Source organism: Ruditapes philippinarum, unplaced genomic scaffold (assembly GCF_026571515.1).
Source record: "Ruditapes philippinarum isolate M1 unplaced genomic scaffold, ASM2657151v2 ctg2938_1_1_1_1, whole genome shotgun sequence".
NCBI lineage: Eukaryota > Metazoa > Mollusca > Bivalvia > Venerida > Veneridae > Ruditapes > Ruditapes philippinarum.
In genome coordinates, this window is record NW_026852346.1 from 17,745 (window position 1) to 39,076 (window position 21,332).

General features: G+C 31.5%; 1 protein-coding gene across 1 annotated transcript; it reads left to right on the top strand.

The window, feature by feature from the left end:
* Positions 1–3,902: 3,902 nt before the first annotated feature.
* On the top strand, positions 3,903–12,013 carry LOC132757427 (uncharacterized). Its single transcript, XM_060748710.1, has 4 exons — positions 3,903–4,112; positions 7,302–7,509; positions 9,525–9,720; positions 10,169–12,013. The coding sequence occupies exons 1-4, from the start codon at positions 3,943–3,945 to the stop codon at positions 10,498–10,500; spliced, it is 906 nt and encodes a 301-aa protein (XP_060604693.1). The 5' UTR covers positions 3,903–3,942; the 3' UTR covers positions 10,501–12,013.
* Positions 12,014–21,332: the final 9,319 nt, after the last annotated feature.

The following is a 21,332-nucleotide window of genomic DNA, read 5'->3' on the forward strand; positions in this document are numbered from 1 at the left end:
GTGAGGAACTATCAAGTAATTTACAGAAGGTGGGGGTTTTTAGTCAAATTTCCCGTGTCCTTTAAAAAGTTTCAACCCAAAGGGGGATCTGGGGTCTTTTTTTTACACAAAAAGGAATGTTTTCACATGACCTCAGGGGTCGTTTAAACTTTAAAATCCAAGGAAAAACCAAACGAAAAAAACCCCCTTTAAATGCTTTAAAAAAATACATTATGGGAGAGGAAATTTTCAACTTTAAAAAAAGATTTAAGTAATTAAAGTAATAGAAAGGCATCGAAAAAAACGAGGCTATCCCGATTTTTACGAGGGGGGCCCGCCCCCGAAATAAATCAGATTGCCGATGTTTTAATGTTTTTTCTCTTTTGTATTATAGGCCCAAACCCTAAAAAACCGGGTCCCTGTTGGGCACAATATGAAAAAACCCCGGGGAAAAATAAACCCAAGAACGAGGGATCTAAAAAATGACATTTCCCGTCGTTTTCCCCTTTCCCCTCCGTCACAATAATAAAAACCCCCCCAAAAAAAAAGCCAATCCAAAGGGGGATTTTCCCCTTTGGAAATGCGGGTAAAATTAAAAACCGGCCCCCCCAGTTAACGCACAAATGGGATGATACGATTTTAACCCGGGCCATTTTAAAGAAAGGTTTTAAACTTTGGGGGGAAAAATGCCGCTTTTTTATTTTGAAAAGGCAAATTTAAAGTGTCACATTTTAAGGTTCCATTATAACCGCCAAAAAATGAACATATCCCCCAGATGTTAAAAAAACTAAAGTGTACCAGTTCCCCTGTTTAATGTTGAAATCTGCCCGAAGCCGGTGCCGGGGGGCGTGGAAAGGTAGCTTGCCCGTTACCCCAAATACCTTTCCATGAAACCCTTTTATAATCAAACTCAGGGCCCCAAAATTTTCATGCTTTCCGTGTTTGGGCTTCTATTTTTTGGATTAATTTTTCTTTATTTTTTTTACATATAGGGATTATTATAAATTTTGTAATGAAATCAAAAAAATTTTAAACTTTTTTTTTCTCCAAAAACAAAATTTGATTTCAAAAAATTTCTTTTTGTTGTCGTGAAAAAGTCCTTTCCTTTGGGCATTTTTATATTTCTTATTTTTGCAAAAAGGGCTTTAATCTGAAACCTTCAAAGGATTTAAAAATTTGCCCAATATTTAAATTTTCCCGCTGGGAAAAAAAAAAGTTATACCCAACCTTTTAAGAAATGTATTAATAGAAAGGTATGAGTTAAATTTTATAAAAAATAATTTGGGTACACCAAACTTTTTTTTGAAATTTGGCAAGTATCTAAACCGTAACCGGAAAAACTGGGTATAAACTTAAAAAAAATTGGATCAAAGTTTTGCTTTTGGGGCCATGCTGTAACCCTTTTAAAAATTTAAACCCCGCTCTATACTGTTTAAAAATTTTTTTTATTTTTTTCCCAAAAAAATTTTTTTTCCAAAAGGAAAAAAATAGGGTTTAATCGGTCATTTTTTTTAAACGTTTTTAAAACACAAAGGCCCAACCTTTTTAGATTTATTTTATAAAGGATGCTTAAATTTAATTTTGGGAAAATGGGGAAACAAAATTTGGTTCTCTCGATTCAAATTTTAAAAACCTTTAAAATCTGAATTTATGGAGAATAAAAAGATAAATCTGGGGTTGGGCGGGGGTCTGAAGAAATTTAAAAATTGACTAGTTTCGGATTCTTTTCCCTTACAAGAAAAAGAAAAAAAATTTTTTTAAAAAACTAAAACAAATTGAAAAAAATTGGAAACCTGAATAAAAAATTCGCTACTTTTTTTTCCTAAAAAATTTCCCATTTTGAAAATTTTTACCTGAAATAAAAACGCGTACGGGTAAAAACCGTTCCTAAAGGGGTAGAAAGTGTTATTTATATCGGGTTGGGTAAAAAGGATAAAATTAAATTTAAATTTTCATTTGGGGGTTTTTAAATTTTAAAATAACGAAAAGAGGTTTAAATTGTTTTTTTTCAAAATTTCAAAATTTTTTTGCTGAAATATTTGAAAAAATTTTTTTTGGGTTTTTTTTCCTTTTTTTTAAAAAACTTTGCGTTTAAAAAATAAAAACGAAAAAAAACCGGCAAAATTTCCCCCTTTAAAATATAAAGGGTAGGGGCTTTTTTTTTAATTTTTTTTTTAAAAAATTGGGGAAAAAAAAAACACTGTTTTGGATTTTTAAAAATTTTACAAAGGGGTGGGCCATGATTTAATATAATTTTTTTGCAATCCTGTGGGTTTTGGGGGAAAATATATTTTTTATTTCAAAAAGATTTTAGTAAAAAATTGCATGAAATTAGAAAACTTTGGGCCCAATTTGATTTACCCTGAAAAATTTTTTGGATAAAAAAAATTATTTTCCAAAACCCCTTTGCCTTTTAAAAAAAACCAGTTTTAAAAATGATAAAACCCGGGGTTTATCTGTTCAAAGCAAAGGGCAAGTTTTTTAAAACAAAAAAAAGGGGTACCCTTTTTTATCTTTAGCTCTTTGATTATATTTTTTTGGGAAAAAAATTTCTTTTTAAAATTGTGTTTAAAAATAATAAAAACATTTTTTAAAAGGGGAACTTTTACCAGAAATTTATCACTTATGCCTTTTTTAAATTTAGAGCTTTTAACAATTGTATAAAAAAGGTTTTTAAACTTTGTGCTTTACATTTTGAATTCAATATTTTTTTAAAAAAAATTTTTGTTTAAAACGTTTTTGATGATGATTTTTTTTAATTATTTTTATTTAAAAATTTATAAATGTCGTTTTTTTTAATGAGATTATAAAGTCCCTTAATTAACGTTTAAAGTTTGATAAACACAAACTATATGTTGCAAAATTTATTCGTTGGTTTTAATAGTAAATTTAGGGGGAAAAAAGGGGCCAGACCTTAAAAATTTTTGAAAATTTTGATTGGATAATGTTGTTATGATAAATTGGGCGAATCGTTTTTAAACAAAACTGGTAAAAATTTCGTGTTTTGAGGGAGGGGGCGGGGGGAAAGGGGGTGGGGGCTGCGTATTTTTGAGCGTTGTTTTTGGGTTTTTGGGGTTTTTTTCTTTTTTTTTTGTGCAACTTTTTTTAAAACTTTTTTTCTTTACTTTTGACAACCCAACTTTCTGTTCTCTGAAATAAACAAAATATTATTCATTTTCATATATACCCTTTAAAACTTATAAATAAAATTTTTGAGAGAAATATTGATGAAGTTAAATAAACTGCGTTATAAATTTCATTTTTCAGTATTTTTCACTGATGTCTTTTCCCCAAAATTCCGACAATCACGAAAATTTCCCTCGAGGAAGTTTTTACATTTGTATTTTTAATCGAAAAAATTTGTTTAAATTTAAACAGAAAATTACATTTTTTCTATTTAATTACAGGATTAAATTTCTCATTTGGGTTGATTACAAATATGTCATGATGGTGGTGGTTAGTCACAAAATTTAAGTGAAATAAATAATTTTCAGTTAAACCACAAGAAATTTAATAATTTTATAGAAAAAGATTTGATATCCGTTATTTTTTTCCAGCACATACCAAACAAACATTTAATTTAATCATTTATCAATATAATGATTTGAAAAACGTTATATATTTTTTTAACTATTAAGGGGGGCGAATGTCACAAATGTGGGGATATCGTTCTGGACCGGTCATCCGTGGACGAATCGTATTTTTGTTCTCAAATTTTTTTCGGGTTCCCGATTTTCATCTTGCCGTTTTTTGATCACCGAAACCAACCCAATTTGAAAGAAGGGAAAGCACTCTTAGAATGAAAATTACGCATTCAGCAGTGATTAAAGTTTATGTATTTCAAAAACGAAAGCTTTTTTCTGATTAATTTATCATATAGTCTGGTAATTTTGAAACCCTTGTTCGAATGTTTTCCCGTATTGTAAAGAAGGTCTTGGCGGACATGTCATAAACAAGCGAAAAATGGCTCAGCCAAAATTTGTAAGGATTGGGGATTTTGAAGTTTTTGCTTGGTCAATATCTGGAATTGAGACGTCAGTTGTTGTTAAGAATCCTGCAGACGGTTTTGTTTGCTGTTTTGATATGGGCTGTTCAAGTCGAGAAAATGTCAAATGCAAATCAGTTATGATCAGGTAATATCAATAATTTTTTCAAATAAATTCATCTACCTTGGTGCATTTGATAATGATTTATTATTTCATACTAGCACGGATTTATATAAATCCGTGATACTAGTGACCGACTCTATCTAATGCATTTAAACGATTTAAGTAATTAGTAATGATTTGAAAGAAATTGCATATTCGATTAAAGATTAATGAAAAATGCACATGCTTAATACTAACTGAAACTATCATAAGAAATAGATCCGTTTAAACGCCACCACCTGACCACTGCCATGTAATTCACGAATATGAAAACCTAGCTAAACTCTGTTTTCCGGTACTTTCTATACATAGCTCTGGGGAATTCACCTACATGTAATGGAGTGTAATAACGAACTCTATGTTTTTGGTCTTCTTTTAATTAAAGTTAAGTAAAACAGATATTTCTTTGTAACAAAATAATTAAATATCATTGTATGAATAATTCCATACTGTACTAATGTCACAATAGGGACTACGCTGGGATACCAGGCCGACCACAATTGCTATTTAAAACAACCAACAACTCAGAACAGAAAAATATATACAAATTTATTTACAATAAATGAATATTTATAAATGAAAAATGATTATATATGAAAAGTACTTTGATAAGTCACTGCACAAACAAACACTATCAACGTATCTCAGTCTATTTCTCCCGTAAAGTTTCTGTCATGATGCTTCAATAAAGTGGTGGCGTTGTAAAACAAAATTCGTCACAATGGCGGGCGTCTTGTATAAAATCTTATCAAGCGTAACTGTACTTCCTACAGTGTTGGCACAGTTGATAGGATCCTGAACAAGGGCATGCGTCACCCTTTAGCCATGGACATACGTGTGGAGGGCCCGTGTCATCTTCGGGTGTGTCCTCAAATAAGAAGCTACAAAGTATAAAACATGGTAAGTTCCATGATAATCAAACATAAGGGTATGATAAAGTCCCTTGGAAAAGACTCGACCTTTGTCGGTTTCAAATAAAATAACGTGCTTCTTTGAATAAACAAAATGTTCACTATAATACACCATACATTCCGTGGAACAAAAATTCAATCATATCCGCATAATACTGCGTTGCAAATATATTCAAATATACGCCACATAATAACCACCAATAAATAAACGTCTTCCAAAATCATGCCACTGAAGATCCTTCTCTAGAGATACGTTAGTTTTGATACGTTGTATTTACTTATAACAAAAACTGATGATAAATGAAATGAAGTAAGATTATAACGAAAATTAAATTGATTGAAACAAATCATTGCGATACTGCAGCATTTTACATAAAGTTACACAAATACGGTAGAACCATAATAAATTATTTATGAATAGATATATATAGATCTATAAAATATTCATGGCTCCTATACAATTACAATATAATTAAAACTTCAATTAACATACATCAATTAACATGTCTCGGTATAAATTTGCATTAGCGAAACACTAGAATAAAAGAAAGCTTTTAAAATTTAATCTGCAAAAATTTAGAAAATTAAGAAAACAATAAATTACTGCCAAATAACTAAACCTGAATCAAATAAACTATAATTCTAATAGAAAATAGTATTTTACGAAATAGCAAAAATTTATGAAACAAAATCACTAGAAAATTAAATTTACCTTGTACAAGCTGTAATTTTATGACAAATATAATTTGTCTGTCACCGTCATAGTGACCTGTATAACGTCCAGTGCATTACAATATGTCACTTAAAATTTAGTCAATATATAGCAAACTACTGAGTACTGAGCGGGAAAACGGATCGTGCAAAACATGAACAATCGATTTGCACGAAATAAAGCTGGGACGGCGGGAAAAATAGTTATGTAAAATAAAGGCCCGTCCTTCAAATACAGACATAATACATATATCTGGTTAATAAAACAAAAATGTAACTTTCTTATTACTGCAAGGATTTTTGTGAAATAAACGGCAAAATGTTTAAATTGAGACATGGAAATTTATGCAAACCATAAAAATACTCTAAACAATAATTTCACCCAAAAACTCTAAATTGAACAAAAGATGATGCAATCTCACATCAATGAATATAGAGTAAAAATGAGGTTCGGCGTGAAAATATAATGCAAGATTTTACAAACGTAATTTCACTTTGTGACAACTAAAAATAAAGTAAATACACAAGTTTACAAAGAAAATATCTCTATTAAGAGTATTTATTATGGCAGATTATACTACAAAGTACAACTGTTTTAAATTTATTGATTTTTATTATAAACAATTTATTGGGTCGGTCTATTTACCCCAAGACACCCAAAGACTACCCAAAGACACCCATAGACTACCCCAAGACTACCCTTAGATACACCAAGACACCCCAAGAACATCCAAAGACTCTTTTACAGACATGTTAATACAGTCTTAATTTTACATTGTTTACTGGAGGTAACTATGCAAATTCACATATACACATTGAATTATCTCCATTCATTTATTTCCCTGTAATTATAAATATATTCTCTTTGTGCAAAATAATCAATTTATTTCGCCTTAAATGGTAAAAAATGTTAGAAAAATAGAAATACCCTGTAATTGTGTTATGTACTTCATTTGGTGTAATTCGGATTATTCCCCAGAGCTAAATCCTCAATGTACCGGAAAATGGTGTTTACTAACAGTTTAGCTAGGTTTTAAAAAAGGTCAATCCAACTATAGGCAGCAAAAGTCACTATGTGCAAATATCCAGATTTTTTACTAATATTACTTGATTAATGAGTCATGTATTTTGTTCTTCTATTCTATTATAGTGTACAATAATTGCTGAATAATAATTAATAGATTAACACAAGTCTTCAAGAATGCCAAACAATTAAATAAGTGCCAATGGCATAAAGACTTTCGATCAACCTAAACACACACAGGGTGAGGGACCTCAATAAGATAGAGCCAATTATTCTTGCATTAACACTGTCATCTGAAGTCTTGCCTTTCCTTTACACGGTCTAAAGTTAAACACTGACCCTCTAAGAAATCCATACCTCATTGTTGGAAATCTTCTTGTCACCTAATCTTAAAAGACGGGTCAAACACAGCTACGTGTAACTTATTAAAGTGGTATCATCATTATATCTGAAGTTTATTATATTTAGTATCAAGTGATTGATTGAATAATCATAATGATTATAGATATGTATAAAATATGTTTGCAGTCATGGACATATGGATCACATATCATCTGTGCCTCAGCATATAAAAAAGCGGGAACTTTATGGTGCAAAACAAGCCTCCTACTATGTACCAAAATATCTTGTTGAGGAAGTAAAGGAACTTTGCACAACATATGCTAAAATATGTGAAAACTCAGAAGGTTTAAAATATCCATGCATTGTTGGGGTAGATCCAGGTGATGAAATTAAGGTTGGTTGCTTGTTATTCATCTTTTGTGATATAGTTTTGAACATCTAATGTCTAAGTAATGAAACATTATCATTCAAATGTACATGTAAAAGACAGTGAATGTGTCAATTTTTATACCCCCACAAACGAAGTTTAGGGGGGGTATATAGGAGTCAGCTTGTCGGTCGGTCCGTCCGTCCGTCGGTCGGTCCACATCATGGTTTCCGGACGATAACTAGAGTTTGGAATGAGGTATTGTAATCAAACTTGGTATATAGCAACCTTATATGGAAACTCCGGTTGGTATTGCATTTGGACCCCCTGGGGTCAAGGTCAAGGTCACCGTTACTAAAAATAGAAAAATGGTTTCCGGACAATAACTAGAGTTAGGAATGAGATATTGTTATCAAACTTGGCGTATAGCAAGCTTATATGAAGACCTGGGTTGGTATTGCATTTGGGCACTCTGGGGTCAAGGTCAAGGTCACTGTTACTAAAAATAGAAAAATGGTTTCCGGACAATAACTTCACTTAGGAATGACATACTGTAATCAAACTTGGTGTATAGCAAGCTTATATGAACAGCTGGGTTGGTATTGCATTTGGACCCCCTGGGGTCAAGGTCAAGGTCACCGTTAGGAAAAAAAGACAAATGGTTTCCGGACAATAACTAGAGTTAGGAATGAGATATTGTAATCTAATTTGGTGTAAAGGAAGCTTATATGAAGACCTGGGTTGGTATTGCATTTGGACCCCTTAGGGTCAAGGTCACCGTTACAGTGTTACTAAAAATAGAAAAATGGTTTCCGTCAATAACTAGAGTTAGGAATGAGATATTGTTATCAAACTTGGTGTATAGCAAGCCTATATGAAGACTTTGGTTGGTATTGCATTTGGGCCCCCTGGGGTCAAGGTCAAGGTCACCGTTACGAAAAATGGTTTTCGGACAATAACTAGAGTTAGGAATGAGATATTGTAATCTTATTTGGTGTAAAGGATGCTTATATGAAGACCTGGGTTGGTATTGCATTTGGACCCCCTAGGGTCAAGGTCACTGTTACAGTGTTACTAAAAATAGAAAAAATGGTTTCCTGACAATAACTAGAGTTAGGAGTGAGATATTGTAATCAAACTTGGTGTATAGCAAGCTTATTTCGAGACCCCAGTTGCGATTACAATTAATTGAAATATTTCTTTGTACACAGTTGATAGTTTGTGTTCAAATTTTTCTTCAGACTACTTTTTTTTTCAAAAAGTCAAATTTGTTGGTGGGGGTATTAATCACCTTCAGTGATAGGTCTAGTTCATATTTATCTACAAACAATTATAATGGTGCATATTTGGAACACCTATTTTGATTGAACAACAATTGTCACAATTATATATTATATTATATGAGAATTATCTCTATACAGTCAAAGTATATAGGTCACTTCACAGAATGAAGTGAGGTTTGTTAAATAGTTTTTCTTCTAGATTTTCTTTGTTTTGTTACCAGGAATATACAACAAAATGCTTGCCCAACCAATAACGTGTGAATGCTTTGGCCTACAGTCCTAAGATTTATAAGGAGGTTGGTCATAGTTAGTGAACATTAATGGTTTTGGATCAGTCAGCAGAAAATTGCTGGATATTAACCATAGAACTGAATAGTGCAAAAATATTTGGCTATGTACATTGAAGCTACCTAGACAAAATATGTGGAAAAAACCCAACTTTCTTCACTGTTGAATTTGAGAAACACTGCAAACTCATAAATATAAAAAAATGTCCTTCAATGGCATATGTAAATAAAGTGAATATTAACTTATCATAATTATCAGTTTTACTACAGTAAATTTTGTACCTTGTACTTTGTAGCAATGGAAATGATACAAAGCATGACAAACTAAGAAGGAAACAAAAACTGCATTGTCTACAATTTGATGGAAACTTTTAATGAGGCACTTGAGTTTAAATTTGGATTTTTATGTAAAAAATATCTGATTACTTTTTAAAAAAAAAAATCATGTTAATAATTTAATGATTTATTTCAGCTTAATAAAGGTTACCATGCAAATATATTTCCCACAGTTCATAGGGTGAAAAGTCAGGGATACATTGTGTATAAAGCAAGAAAACAGTTAAAGGCAGAATATCAGGGCCTTTCTTCCAGAGAAATTGGAGAGAAAATAAGAGATGGAGAAACTGTTCACACAAAACCTATTGTTACACCAGAGATTGCCTTTACAGGTAAGATTACAAGTATATGTACAGGTAAACATTCTCACAACTTTTGTCTTAAATTACAAGGAACCTTGTTGTCATTTTGCAGTTGATTATATGATAGAGACTTATGCATAAGTAAACAAAATATGTAGAGTGTCAGCAAGTCTAATTATGCCCCCATTCCAAGAAGTGGGGGTATATTGATTTGCACATGTCGGTAGGTTGGACAGACTGTAGACCAGGGAAGGTAACATTAGATACATGGTATGAAAATAGCATGTATTATTAAGTGGGTTATACCCCCCTATATGACTGAAATACTGTTGGGAAAAGGCTTAAAATGAAACAAACAAACAAACATTAACATAATTAATTTTTAGCAATTAAGTTTTATAATGACTGTACAGTAGGATGTTTATGTCCTGGTTTAGCCTATTCTACATATGATATCTAATATATATCTGTATTGCAGGAGATACAACATTTCAAGTTTTTACAGATGAAGTGTATGTTCCTCCACCAGATTTGTTTTGCGTGAAATTACTGATTGTAGAGGCTACTTATATAAATGATGACTGCAATATTGAAACACGGGTACAGCAGGCTAGAAAATGGGGTCATATACATTTGTCTGAAATCTATGAAAATGCTCACCTGTTTAAAAATGTTGACAATATACTATTGATACACATGTCAGACAAATACTCCTGTGATTATATCCAAGAAAAAGTGTTTAAAAACATTCCAGATTCATTAAAAGGAAAAATTCATGTGTCCACAATAGCAAAGGAAAGGTATTTGTGATGGTCAATGTACATTTAGTATCAGTAAAAATGTCTTAATATTGCTCAAGAGTATTGATTATTTAACTCACCTGACCGAAGCACAAAGTGCTCAAAGGTGAGTTTTTGTGATAGCAGTGTCTTCGTCAATAGTTTGTTGCTGTTGTTGTAAGGACATATTTAATATCGTAAACCTCTCGACATATTATCAAAAACCACTCATCATATTATCATTAACCACTCAACATACATGTATTATCATATTAAACCACTTATTGATTTTTTACCAAACATCACAGGAATGATCATTAGGTGACCCTCTATAAAAGTTACTTTACAAAAACTATTTACAAAATTCATTTTGATTTGTTTCCATAACAACTTTATCCCTCATGAACATGTTAATTCAAACTGAGTGTGCACATTTCATTTTCATCACCCCATTCCCAAATCTTTATTTTTTTATTAATTTTTTTTACACTGATTTTAACACATGTTAACTTTGTTATTTGTAATATAATCAGTTGATCTGATTTACTCATTTTAGGATGTGAATTTTTCTGATGAAATCTGATTGGTTTAGACTAAATTAGTAATCTCTAAGTGTAATCACGTTGGTCAAGAATCCTATTCGAAACTCCTTAACAGTTCACATAGAGTGAGACATCTAAATTGTTCAACTAGATCAATTAACAAATAATTATAATTTAAAATTGAATAAAAAAGTGGAACCTTTGTAGGATGTATTTTAATTTCTATATTCAAATTGAAAGCTTGCATACTGAACATGTTGTAAATATTAGTGTAACTTGTTTTTAGGAAAAGAATATTTATTAAACCAAAATAGTGTGCACTAGATTACAGTGTTGTTACTTATTTAGGAAATCACTTATATATATATATATATATATATATATAGTGTTGTATAAAACTGAAAGGAAGTGCTGTTTATTGATTCCAAGGAAATGAACTTGACATATGTATATAGTAGAACTTTTGATGTATTTTTACATACATTCTGTGTTGTGGCAGATGTAGGCCACAAAAATTAGCATGATCTACTAGTTAAAAACATAAAGATAATTCAACTTAGTTTATACAGCATATAGTGCACATTGTCATTCTTTAATCTTAACTCTATATTCCTTGTTACTTCTTATGTTAAAGACATAATCACATTGTAATATCAATTTAGTTGGCATCGGGCAAGTTGAAATTTAAAAAAATACAATTTCTACAGAACGTAGTTAAAATTGAACCACCTTGCTGACATTTCTAGATAGGTATGGAAGAGTATTTGAAAATCCGCTAATTCTTCTTTTATGTTGTTTGATATTCTAACATGCTAATTCTAATTTTATTATATAATAATATCAAACATGCTTAATAATATGACAATATTTAAATTAGAACAACATCTTTTACTTTTATATGAATTTGTATGTTATGATCTTTGTTTCATTTTATTACTTGTGAATGTGCAATTTATTTCTCATAATACTATTTACAATAGAAATTACATTCTTTCAAACTTGTGTTATTTATTTTATCAAATTTAACTCATAAAAGACATGAAATCATCATCCCCAATGTTAAATAATCATTATAATTACAGAAGTCGCTCATTGCACAGGCGTTCGGGCATATTTGTCTTGGTAAATAAATATCACAAAATAATCTCCCCTTGATCATCAATTACTATATATACTGAAACAAAAAAGAAACTTTCTCCAAGTTTGAATGTAGATATGTTAGTACAGTTTTTCAATCCTTTTGAAACTCGATTTTTACGTTGAATAAACATATCGGGATTTTATACGGGGATTAGCTGACCGACTTTGCAGCTACTACATGTATATAAATGTGTACATCTAAGTGGTACCCTTGAACAACTGGCAACTACTTTGCGAAAGTTTCTTTTTTGGTTCAGTATATAATGCATGTATATACAAGGTATATAACTCACCGTAGCTCCTTCCCGACACGGTCAACATTTGTTCTCGCATTTATAAAAAAGACGTATTATCATACATATGTACATGCAAACATAGCACAATAGATATATCTTTATGTGAACGTTGAAAATATTGAGGCATCATATACAATGAATGAAATAAACTTTAAACTTGAAAAATTACCTTTAAATTGCGAGGTCGACATGTGTTATGCCAACCAAACTTCCATAAACATACATTTTACACTGGTCATTCATAAAGAAGTATCTTTAAAAGTATACTCGGACGTATTACTCGCATAGTCTCGGAATTTTGTAATAACATTTAATTTTTAGATGCAAGATTTGTATGCTAAAATATATCAAAATTTTGAAATTTATATCGCACACCAATTATCATCCACTGAGTGTACCAGAAAAGATCGGATTTTTTTATTGTTTTCTTTCGGTATGGTAGTCTCACACGACTTATAGAATGCCATGTATAAATAAGTAGATTCTTATGTTGAATAAGCTAGTCACAAGAAAATTAATGAATGTTTTAAAAGCAGTGTAAAATATTTTATTTGGAGGAAAATCCAAGAACAAGAATGTTTGTTCCCGACACTCCTTTAGATTATTTCACAATTTGGACGTGTCTTCGTGTGAGAATGATCCCTAATTTTAGAAGGGCCAGTGAGATTCCATGATTTCAGTTTGCAGTTTTAAAATAAGCAATGATAATTCTACTAATATTCAGTTCTTCCCTGTAAATTTTACAGTAAGTCAAATCGTTCCAGACTTGTTAAAACATTGATCAAGGGCAGATTATGATGGCAAGACTTATGCCTGTGGCTCATGTCATTGTTGTTCCAGCTTGAGCGACACGGTTTCTTACGTAAAAATGATCCCGCTAAATTAAGAATGCATACATTTTGTTAGCTGAAAACCAATTTTGAAGGTAGATTTATATACACGAGAGTGAAAAGTACACATGTATATATACACTAAGATTGATAGATATACCTACATGTACCGTATATCAAAATAGCTATCTCTCTTACATTAGATTTCATTTCCGGGCATATATCCATGCACACTCTCAATTTATATTATAATTATGTATATGCACGTAAAACACGTGCTGTACATTAACATTATATCAATCTTGTATATACATGTATGTACATGTACTGGAAAAAGAAAACACTATTACTTTCCCTTAATTTCGGGTAAGCGAATGAAAGAATAAAATATTTGCACTAATAATTCTGTCAGATTCGTGTACAAAACACTGCTGATTTTTCAATTCTCTGTATACTAGTATATAAGTACAAGCACAATAGTGGTTTGTATTTTAATTATATCGTTTTTGGGTGTGGAATGTTTGTTCAATGATTTGCACTCTCTTTCTAACATGTGCGACGACAACTTCATCCAAGGCATTTCTTTCCAACAAAACACCCCCACTCCTAAATTAGTCACGACATGTCAAACAACAATCCCTGGTACTTAGGATGACTTGACCTTGACCTGTCGTGTGCTTCGCAAAGAGCCTGCCTCGGATGTGTTAGGTGAGCATGGATAGAATATAGAGAAGTAATAACGCATCTCTACAAAATCTTAAATTCTTTTTCATGCTGCTGAATAGTTCGCATAAAGATGTGATTTTAAACAACTCCAAAGTGCAATTTATTAAAATGTATTAAAGTTTTGAGTTATCTTAAGTAATGCTTATAACTATTTCCTTCAAATTCTCAAAGAATATATTTATTTAATCATCTTTATTCGCGCTCCTTTACATCAAACGTTTCAGTTTTAAAAGTATTTACAAGTACACATGACATAACAGATGAATATAAGGTCTTTATGGCAAATTAAAGATGTAATATAAAGACGAGGGTATAAACTTTAAACTAACAAGTAAATCTAAATTCAACATTAATGGTTTGCTTTTTCAAATTACTTGGCCACTATAAATAAAAAGCAATTGTCCATAATAAACCTAATTAATGGCTGTGCAAAAGACGCAAACTAAATTTATGTACATAAACAGCTCAAAAAGAAAATGATCGAAATTTGCACACAAGTTACTGGCTTAGACCTATGTCAAATGGAATACAAATCTGGGGAAAATATTTCCATTAGCTTAATGTAAAAAAACTTCAGTGAAGTCCTTTTAACACTTCTATTTTACCTGTACACATATGTGAGGAGTCTGATAAAGAGAGATTAAATCATGTTCTCATTTTTTTTTCAAGTATGGTATACAAATCATGCAACACAGACCCATCAGACGTAACGATATCTATTGATATTGCGTTACCTGTTGAGCAGTTGATCCCAATTTTACCAATAAATTTCATAACACTGGAGTGACTAACTTTTCATTCTTTAAGCAACTATGATTTTAATGAGTACCAAATGGCAATGCTTAGCCTTCTTGGGTTACCTTACGATTCACAATAAAATTGCCTGTAAGGTAGTTTGTTTGTTTATTTTGTTACAAGACTAGTATCATTGCAAGCTAACAATGCCCTTTTTTCGCACGACAAACATCACCCAGCTATAGTTTTCAAGGTATAATTGATCACTAGATTTATTATTTTAATGTTACAACATCAAAATTTGACTGGGTTCTGACGCTGCTAAATATTGTTTTACATGTTTCAGAGTATATCATTTTAACTTCAGTCTTTTAATACATTATTAGAATTGACTTTGGTTAAACCCACTACCTTATGACTACTTACAATTATAATCTAAAGCAATGTTCCAAGCTAATAACGAATAATCTGGAAAAACAGCTAGAGATAATTGAGATAATACCACCTTCATAAGAGATTAAATCTGAAACACTCTTAACATAAAATTATCAAAGAATGCTAGGTTACCGTTTGAGGAAATTAATATGAAATCATGGAAACATTATTTTTGACTTTTAACATACAAATGTTTAAATTTGTTTAAAAAAAGTCTAGAAGTATTTTACCGTATCTTTGTTTAGATTCAGGCAGCAGGTAAAAGATATTAGATAATTTTATTTCCTCCAAAATTGAACAGTATGAACATATATACAAATTATATTACAAACATATATGCAAGATCAGAAAAGGCAGATACATTATATATAACATTGAACTTTAGTGAAATATTTACATTTATCCAACATCGCAATATGCAATGCATTTAAAATATCACTTGCATACAGAAACCTTAACTCGAAATCGAAATATCAAGATTCCTACAAGTTAACAAAGACATTTATAGGTACATATATGACGAAATCTCATGCAATAAGTCAAGAAAATTGAGGACTATCAATGACAATAAATTATATCACTTATGACGATAAATGTAGAACTAAACTTAACGCTGATGCTTATCATATTCAGTGCTTAAATAGTTGATTTAAATCAGATTCAATTTAGTCTATTATTTAATCAACTTATACCTGAATAATTTATCAACATTTGATAATCATTTTCATTAGCAAGCTGAATGATACGCCAACACTGATTGCAAGTAAATCTATAAATGTTTATATTCCGCAAGTATCTATATAACTGAGTACCAAAAGTCAGAACATATTCTTTTCATTCACCGCACAAAAAACACATGATAAAGGTGGATGATAATATTATCACAGACAGGGTATAATATTGTTCACTAGATTTTTATTGTACTTAAAAAGCAAGATGTTTAGTATAAGGTCACACTGGCCATAGCTTTCGCAGAAGCGGTGGGTCTACCGGTGCGGCGATGGAGATTTCGTCGCAGAAGCGGTGGAAAAACATGGCTGTCGGATAGCTTTTTGCTGGTGTCGGTAAGTTTATGACTTATTTGTACGTTATGTTTTTATGTTCTACTGATAACACCTAGTGAGACTGGAGCCCATATATGTACTCTTCCAACTTATTACACGCATGGGGTGCAAATCATGACCAGTTATGCAAACACTTATGTACAGTTTGACGAGGGGACGCCACTTTTGCCTAATTTTGTTTATAACACTACATATGTACTCAAAACTACCACTAGATACACTGGCATCGCATCGTATGTATGATAATTACACAAAACAACCATATTTTGGAACTTTTGGAAATTGATATTACCATTATAATAAAAGAATTGACAAAAAATGATTACAACGCAGCCGGCGGTGGATTCGATTGCAACGCAGTGCGGTGGGTCCGATATCATTTATGTCTTTTTTTAAACGTTAAAGTCACCGACACTTAGGAGTTGAGCTCCAAACACCTAAAAATACAAATGAAATATATATTTGTTAATCCTAACACATATAGTTGTTATATATATCAATGAAAGTAAATATACGCTTTTTTGAAAACAAATGACTCACAGATATGCTGTATATCCTTTCGGCGGCCACCACCTTTTCAAGCATTTTCATAGAGACCCCCTACCTCAAAGTGTCGCCTCTCAGTCCGTATAGGCAGTTACTGGCGATGTTTCAACCCTATGACATTCTGATTTAGTGGTGTGTGACATAAAAGCGCGAGTCAGTGAACGCGATTTCAGGACGTGACGACATGCGCAGGCTGTTATGGTGATGTATGCGCGGCTAACTTAAAAAAGAAAGAAAAAACGGAAGTATAAACGCAGTGCATCTGTCTCCTTCAAGTTAACTTTGTGTTTGTTCCCCACCTTGACCATTTATCTGTTCGAAAAATATAACATTTTGGCGGGAAAAGTCACGTGACACGCACCTGGTGAGAAACATGTGTTGGCGGTAGAATTCAAATTTCCAATTTTGTCGAATTCGCACGCAAACACGTCTTTAAATGGAAATAGCGGTGTTCGAAATTCGTCCTTGACCTTGATCACGTGACATCCTGTATTATGCCATGCATATGTTTCAATGTTGGAGCCTAATCCAAATTTGAGGAATTAATATGGAAACTACGGAAGCCCAAAAGTGCCACCTTCGCGAATACGTTTAATTACGTTACAGCTGCTGAAAGGATATAAATGCGCTTTGCACCAGCCTTGCTATAATCGGAGTCATTCAGAATAATGCGGGTTCTCACATTCATAGCGCTCGCATTTAAATACGACAGAGCTGAGTGCCACGCTTGAATTTGTTGAAATATTTTGTAAATAAATAAAACGGCGATAGTTTAAATTTTTTCACATAGTGTGTTTGTATATTGAAGATGAAGTTTTATATTGTTGAAAAAGAAAATTATGATGAAAATATATAATAAGTACCAGTAATATATGTTTAATAGATGACTCGTGTCACCTGTTGACAAAAGGATAATGCGAAAATATTGGAAATAGAATCAATTGCAAGGTGATTTGAAGGGTGTGCGATTTTTTTCTAACACATTTTTTTATCTTGCGTATATTTTTGACGTATAAATATTTACATTTTCTTCAAAACGGCATATATGTAAGTTTTATTGAAATATATGATAAGTATATGGGCTGGAATTAATAAATATACAATTATTAGGATTTTAAAGCAGCACGCCTCAATATTCATGTTTATTTTCATGAAACGTTTGGAAATGTATTTATGTATTACTTTTACCACGGTACATGTTCCTCCTTGTTAATTTGTGTCATCCTCAGTAGAGTTAAAATACAAACATAGAAATTTGATTGATAATGTCTGGCAGAGCCAGACGTCTTTATTGTCTAAGAATAGATTATGATATAATCAAAAGATTAATCAGAAACTTCAAATACGCTTTCATATAGAAAACAATTGTAGCAAACGTTATAATAATAGATGACACAAAGTTGGACAACAAAAAACACCAAACTGTCCAACCAAAGGAGGAACGACAGACCGTGAAAAGCAACGAAAACGAAAGAGCGACAATTTAAATTCTGACTTAAAGATTACAATTACAATTTACAAACAAAAATATACAATAATTTGAACGCGTGCATGTGCAATTCGCTCATAGGCCAATAAACAACATTTTCGTCTACCTTTTTTTGTCAGGTATTTTGTAATATTTTATTTCAAAATGCATTCTATATTTTTTGATATTACATGCAGCCTATTTATAGCTTTGTACACGTTAAATAAAAATTTGATATTATTTAATGTTGAAATGTAAAGTTATATTTAAAAAAAAATGAAATAAATAAAATAAAAAAATAGATAAAGCAATAAAGCTAAAGTTAGTGTCACTATCAACAGATCTTATCTTATCTCATCTCATCTCATCTTATCTTATCAATGTATTAAAATTTTATCACAAACTGTTCATAAGTAAAAATAAAGTTCAAAATATATTTATGACCAATGTGTTAGTAATACGTAGTTAATGATGACTCTTGTGTGTTAAACTACAAAAAACTACAAACAAATATCCTCTATTTATCACATACCCAAAATAGAGACAGTTTAAAGTGAAATAAGAGTCATTTTTCATTGACGCGCCTATAGTATTTAACGCTAACATTTAGCGCGTCTTTACACTTTGTTAGCATAACGCTAATGACGTCACGTCAAAATATATGCACGGCCGTGCCATACCATATTTACGGAGTCGCAAAATTGGCACGGGTATGTGAGTTAACATACACCTTAATATATTAAACTAGTATCTAAAACAGGGAAAGTTTTATAAAAACATATTTATAAGGTACATGATGCAAAAAAAGCGTATATTTACTTTCATTGATATATATAACAACTATATGTGTTAAGATTAACAAATATATATTTCATTTGTATTTTTAGGTGTTTGGAGCTCAACTCCTAAGTGTCGATAACTTTAACGTTAAAAAAAGACATAAATGAGACCGGACCCACCGCACTGCGTTGCAATCGAATCCACCGCCGTCTGCGTTGTAATCAATTTTGTCAATTCTTTTATTAAAATGGTAATATCAATTTCCAAAAGTTCCAAAATATGGTTGTTTTGTGTAATTATCATACATACGATGCGATGCCAGTGTATCTTGGGGTAGTTTTGAGTACATATGTAGTGTTATAAACAAAATTAGGCAAAAGTGGCGTCCCCTCGTCAAACTGTACAGAAGTGTTTGCATAACTGGTCATGATTTGCACCCAATGCGTGTAATAAGTTGGAAGAGGACATATGTGGGCTCCAGTCTCACTAGGTGTTATCAGTAGAACATAAAAACATAACGTACAAATAAGTCATAAACTTACCGACACCAGCAAAAAACTATCCGACAGCCATGTTTTTCCACCGCTTCTGCGACGAAATCTCCATCGCCGCACCGGTAGACCCGCCGCTTCTGCGAAAGCTATGGCCAGTGTGAAGGTTAATCAATGACTGTATATACAGTATGGACTATTCGTCAATTAATTCGTTTACTACGTCATCATTTGGTGCTAGAGATACGCGTTCGTCACCTTAAAACACAGACGCACTCACAAAACACCATGGCAGAAAAGAAGAAGAAAAAAAAACAAAAAAAATAAGAAAAAGAAATAAAAAATCCAAAGCATTTAGACGAAAAAAAAGAATGAACATTGACTTTTTCCCATCCAAAACGATCAATTATCTTAGACTTTTTTTCTCTCAGTTTTTCATTCAGCTGGCAGTTATAAGATTTGCTATCTATTATAGAATCGGGGAACTTTCTTTATGCATTGTTTTGAAGGTATGTATTAGTAGGTAACTACAATGAATCTTCTGTAATTAACGCTACGTGAGTTTCCGCTCATTTAAATGTCTAAATCTAAAAAGGATTTTTGCTACAAAGACTGCTTTGTGGAGGTATATGTTCTGCAAGTCTTGAAATGATTTGTTTATTGATAGGTCATACGTAAAATATGATCTTGTGAAATAAGACAATTCTGAATGCAAATATATATTTAAGATTTCAATTTTGATAGTTAATAGCAAATATTACATGTATTAAGCTGGCCGTTAAAGTAGCTATTAATAATTATTTTTTACACTGATTTTTGTAAAGTGATGTATCGCATTTTCCCATCGTAACTTCTTGCATACTGCTCAAGAGCACAATATCAATACGCATTACAATATAATTCGATGCAGTTAAAGTAAATCAAAACAAAAAACTTTCAAAAACATGTGCATGTACAAGTCAGTAAGTGCTTTTGAATATTGTATTTTTTATGTTTATAAAGTATTAATAGAATAGCATTTTTGCATGTATCATAAAAAACTGCTAATTAGTATAATGGTTGTTTTTAAACGGCCTAGCCAGACTTTAACTCCAGGTGTACCTAGTCACAACATCTTCCCTATTAGTACAGTATAAATGATAAAAAGAATTGGGTCTCAAATGTAAAAAAAAAAATTGTGTGAACATGGATATAATTATGTTTTTGATAATCCTCATTCTATTAAAGAAAAGCCGTTTTTAGACAGCAGTTAACATATTGTTTCTTGCAAGGTTGGCATAGTAATAAGTCAGGTAGCACAATGTTAGACCTTTATCACAATCTTAAAATGAAAGGTATTTTGATCTATTACCTTTTGATTTAAGAACCTATTCAGTAAAACTAAGAGTGTCAGCTCATTCATAACGTGTACAAACAAATAGGTATGGAATTAATAGATTACCCAGAAATGAACGAGTATGTCTTGTCTGTGATACAAAGCGACATCGATGACGAATTCCACTCTATATTTAAATGTCCATGTTTTAATGATATCCGACGGTTATATATTGATTGATACTATTATATCAGACCAAACATGCATAAACTTTTCGAATTGTTAAATTGCAGGGAAAAAGATACACTTTTAAACTTTGTGAATTCAGTAAGATTGCTTTTAATCGTAGAAATAAACAAATGAGTCAAGATATATAATTATAATCATCCTCTTAGTAACTCATTGGTTAATGTAATATTTGTTTTGTTTAATATAGATTGTGTGACTATAATTGTGTTGTGTAAATATCTTGTTTATGTGCATGATGTACATGTT